Raw genomic sequence first — 4,859 nt, forward strand, 5'->3', positions numbered from 1 at the left:
TTTTCTAATTTATTTATTAGTTACAGCTCAAGAGTTTTTAACTTATGATTATTAATTAGTAATTAATAATAACTTTTTATTTTCCTTTCTTTTATAAGGTTATAAAGTTTTTCTCATTAAAAACATTAATATATTTAAAGAGATTCATGATTTAAAAATAAAGAGTTATGTTTTAATGTTTTTATGTTATTAAAAATTATAGTGTTTATTTTTCATACTTTTTTATTATTCATTGTATATATATCAAGGTTGTAGAAAACGTTTGACGTAGGCTTGGCGGTGAACTGGGGTCAATGGATTAATCGGCTAGGCGGGGAGTAATCGGGGACCATTAATTATTAAAAAAAAATTACTAAAAATTTAATAAATATAACATTAATCCTAATAATATAAGTGAACATGTTAACAAATATATTAGTTCATTGATGATTTGGATTAAACAACCATATCAGCCAAGAATTACAAATGTTCTTCATCAATTCTTCAAAACCATGTTTTCACAACGAGTTCATTCAAGCCACCAAATTGAGAGCTGCAACAACCTTAAACCACCACATGCTCTATCCGTTTTTGCTCCAACTACCAAACACCAACATTGGCAACCTTCCTGTTTGCATTCAACACCATCACACCCTCATCTACTCCATCACTGTCGCACCATAAACAACCAAAATCATTGAAATTTCTCTTAAGCATTTACACAAACACTTGGCATGCTAGTTATCAAACAACCATATCAATCACATCATTGAAAAGAACATGAATCAAATGACTCAATTGGAGTTGTGTATCACAAGGTTATAATCAAAATACACATGCCACAACAAAGATATTTAAGCAATAAGTTCAAAAATAAATCGGTACCGAAATTGACAAGAGAAACTAGAGAGAGGATAGAGAAGAACGATGAGCGTGGATAAGCTCAATCCTCTACGAAGCTGATCAAGGAGTGGCAGAAGGACCAATCGATGCAAACCTATCCGATCCAAAATCAAATTATGTAAACAATTGACGCTCCCGACTATCTGCAGTCGAGCATATGGCACCGAAACAACTTGTTGGTAGATGACTAATGCTAAGAACCTGCAATAGATCAATTAATACACGTTTCCGACTATCTGAAATCGAGAATCAAGAATTGAAAATCGAATTATGTAAACATCTTGTTGGTAGATGATCAGTGCACAGAGAAACGAACCTGGAAGTATGGAGAGGCTCGAGGAATAGCACCATCAGAACAACTTTTTGGTAGATGATCAATGCAGAGAGAAGCTCGTAATAGAAGACGATGGCGAAGAACAAGCACATGGGAGTCAGATTCGAGCAGAGGAGGAGTCAGACCATTAAGAAAATTGGGGAAGAACAAGATGTAAAGAACATATATGGAAAAGTGAAACATTGAGTATCCCACATGGGAACATTTTATAAAGGAAAACATAGTCTATAAAATGGAATCCTTCATACTAAAAGAAACGCAATTATAATTTAAGCAAGCCGGCTCCTTTGAGCGGGTGGGTCCTTTGGAGTCAGTTGGTCCGAGTTGGTCCGATTTGGGTCGGTTTTGATTGATATTGAACAAGGCCGCCTAATTTATCCTCTAACACCTATTCGTAGGCGTTTGGAGGCCGACAAGCGTTTAGGCGCCGATTAATCGGCCGTCTAGACCGATTTTTACAACCCTGATATATATATATATATATATATATATAATTGTGTAAATTATTAACCGGTTTATAAAATTATCAAATAATTGTATATATCACAATGACTTAAAAATTAATACTATAATGTTTAATAAAACTAATATGTTAACTATATATTTGGTTTACTACTAATATTTGTTTCAAAGTAGAAATATTAAATATAATTTGGTAAAAGTCATTATTATAACTATATAATTGTATTTTTGCACAAGACGAAGGGATTCGTCTAGTAAACTTATAAAATAGACATTTTTTCTTCAACCACATTCATTTGAAACCCTTAAGTTTTGAACTTCTTTTTAAATTGGTACATTAAACCCAATATTATTGTAACTTCAATATTAATTCTTTCTTCTCAATATAATATACTTAATTTGTTAATCTAAATATGATATTAAATTTGAAACATAATTTTTATAATATATTTGAAGCCTATTTTTTTAAAAAAAATAGTTAAAAATTTTAAATGGAAAATCTAAATCAAAATGTCAAATTAATAAATAAAAAAATAGTTAAAAATTACTTTTTGTAATAATGATATTTTCCTCAAAATAGATAGACTAAAATAAATTAAAAATAGGAAAAGTTTAAATAAAATATTAAATATAAAACATGTATAAAAAATAGTTTTAAAATTCATTTTTTTTCTTCAATCACATTCCTTTGAAACCTCCCAAACTTTTGAACTTTTTTTTAAATTAATACATTAAATCCAATATTAATGTAATTTCAATATTAATTCTTTATTCTCAATATAATATACTTAGTTTGTTAATCTAAATATGATATTAAATTTGAAGCTTAATTTTTAATCCAAAGCCTATTTTTTAAAGAAAAAGTTCAAAAGTTTAAATGGAAAATCTAAATCAAAATGTCAAATTAATAAAAAAATAGTTAAAAATTACTTTTTATACTAATAATATTTTCCTCAAAATAGTCAGTCTAAAATAAATTAAAAATATGAAAAGTTTAAATAAAATATTAAATACAAAACATATATCAAAAAATAGTTTGAAAATTTATTAAAAATAAAATGTGTCTATGTAAATTGAGTTTATTTTTATTTTCATGGGTAGCAGCTTTAAAGATGATGGGATTTTAAATAGAATACTATGAAATCTATTATTTGATACCCATAAATTAATTACGAAAGTAATTTCATATACTTATTTTTTATAATGCTTATCATTTATTAAAAATGGTTAGAATATTTTATAATAAATTATTTTAAGAATTATTAATTTGAACTTACTAACATGTATATATATATATGTGTGTGTGTGTATATATATATATATATATATATATATATATATATATATATAACATATACTTATCAATATTTTAATTATAACTCTGCAACGCGCAAAATACCGCCTAGTCTATATCTATATCATATCATACTATACTTATAAAGGAGACATTTTTTCTATCACCTCATGCATTTGAAAGCCCCAAAAAATTTTCTAAACACCTCATGCATATGAAAATTCCATGTCTTTTCATATTTCTTTATAATAATGATTCAATAATATCTATTTAAACTTACATAACTTTTCACTAGCATCTAATTAACAACTACCACTCAATAGTTTTTTAATTTATGATACTTAATGGTTCTTATGACACCAATTGATTAACATTGAGATATATATAGTTCACAATGGTAAATTTTTATTAGAATGGTTTAAAGAGTTTTGTGAGTCGTTGAGAGGTAGATTAGAAACTCCATACAAAAAGATTATCGATGGAGAGCATAAATAATAATAAAGAGGAAGATGATGATGAGAAGGAAATATGAAAGTTTATGGTAAGAAATATTGATTCATTTTCTTCTTTCTTATTCTCTAAATTTGTACTGTATAATTATGATTTTGGTTGGAATGAAAAAGATTATATATGAAGATGTTCTAATCATTGCATCTAGATGCACATGAGCAGCAAGACTACTTCACAATAGTACAAATTAAGAATGGATACAACTAACGTAGTTCACACTTATTGATTTTAAAATTTTGGTGGTTCAATTTATTTTAAAGTTTTGCATTTTTTTTTCACGAAAGGTATAATCATGTTCAGCAGGGTCCCAAAAGGAAACTATACAACTATCCGTCTAAAGTCTAAACCCAACGGTCCATGTTGTATAAATTATAATGGAGTTTGCAAGATGGTGCAAGTCAATGTTCATTCCACTTCAAATTGTATAAATAGATTTTTAAAAAGATTCATTGGGTGTAATTTCTACGATGATGTAAGGAGTGCATGTCGGTATTTAATTTTATAGGTCTTCATGTTGTGTTGGATGTTCACAATCGCTTACATGGAAATGGTCATATAGATGACAATTATGTAGTTGATAAATCTTATTAAAATTGATTTTGTAATATTCTATAAAAATGGTAAATTTGAGTTGTTGATATATCATTACAAACAATTATTTGATTATAAATCGTTTAATCCTTCATGATCTTTTTAAATGAGACGTTTATGATTAAACTCTAAGGTAATTAAAAGTGAAATAAGATTTAGTCATTGCAATTTCCACCTTTAATTTTATGTTATGCTAATGAAAAACATAATGACACAAGACACTCATAAAATACAAATCATTTAATTGTTTTTTTAACTTATGTTTTCTAATAACATATGAGGGCTAAAACTCATTTTAGGTTTTATAATTATATTAATCTGGTTATAATCTATTAGAGAGTATTTTGAAATCAATTATAAATATAGTTTATTTGTAATTTTAACCTTTTCATTTAATTCGTTGTATTTACGTTATCAATAATTTATATGGTTAATTCTTTTTTCATATGTTGTAATAGTCAATCAATTTATCACATAATAAAAATTAGAAACCAAATATCGACAATTTTAGGAGCAATTTTGGAATATTAAAAACCAATATAACATGTTCCAGGATTGGTTCCAATATTCTAGAGTCGTAGGTTCCAATTTTAATAGGCCTATATATAAAAAAATGACCAAAAACCATGCATAAAATTATAAATTTCAACATATTTTAACCATGTATTTGTTTTACTGCGCAACGCGCGGGAATACGCCTAGTATACTTATAAAGGAAACAGTTTTCCTTTCACCACATTCATTTGAAACTTTAAAGCATCTTTCCTTTTACCATATTCATTTGAA

General features: G+C 26.9%; 1 protein-coding gene across 1 annotated transcript; it reads right to left on the reverse strand.

The window, feature by feature from the left end:
- Positions 1-369: 369 nt before the first annotated feature.
- Positions 370-1,440, reverse strand: LOC111892614 (uncharacterized). Its single transcript, XM_023888666.3, has 3 exons — positions 1,199-1,440; positions 865-1,083; positions 370-649 (listed from the first exon to the last, which is right to left on the reverse strand). The coding sequence occupies exons 1-3, from the start codon at positions 1,306-1,308 to the stop codon at positions 580-582; spliced, it is 399 nt and encodes a 132-aa protein (XP_023744434.1). The 5' UTR covers positions 1,309-1,440; the 3' UTR covers positions 370-579.
- Positions 1,441-4,859: the final 3,419 nt, after the last annotated feature.

This window comes from Lactuca sativa, chromosome 5 (genome assembly GCF_002870075.4).
Source record: "Lactuca sativa cultivar Salinas chromosome 5, Lsat_Salinas_v11, whole genome shotgun sequence".
Taxonomy (NCBI): domain Eukaryota; kingdom Viridiplantae; phylum Streptophyta; class Magnoliopsida; order Asterales; family Asteraceae; genus Lactuca; species Lactuca sativa.

Bases quoted from the DNA above. Each gene is read 5' to 3' on its own strand.
- LOC111892614 (XM_023888666.3), bottom strand. From the start codon at position 1,308: ATGTGCTTGTTCTTCGCCATCGTCTTCTATTACGAGCTTCTCTCTGCA. The intron at 1,084-1,198 runs GTTCGTTTCTCT...GATCTATTGCAG, and splicing joins GAGCCTCTCCATACTTCCAG to GTTCTTAGCATTAGTCATCT. The intron at 650-864 runs GTACCGATTTAT...ATGGTGCGACAG, and splicing joins AGTTTCTCTTGTCAATTTCG to TGATGGAGTAGATGAGGGTG.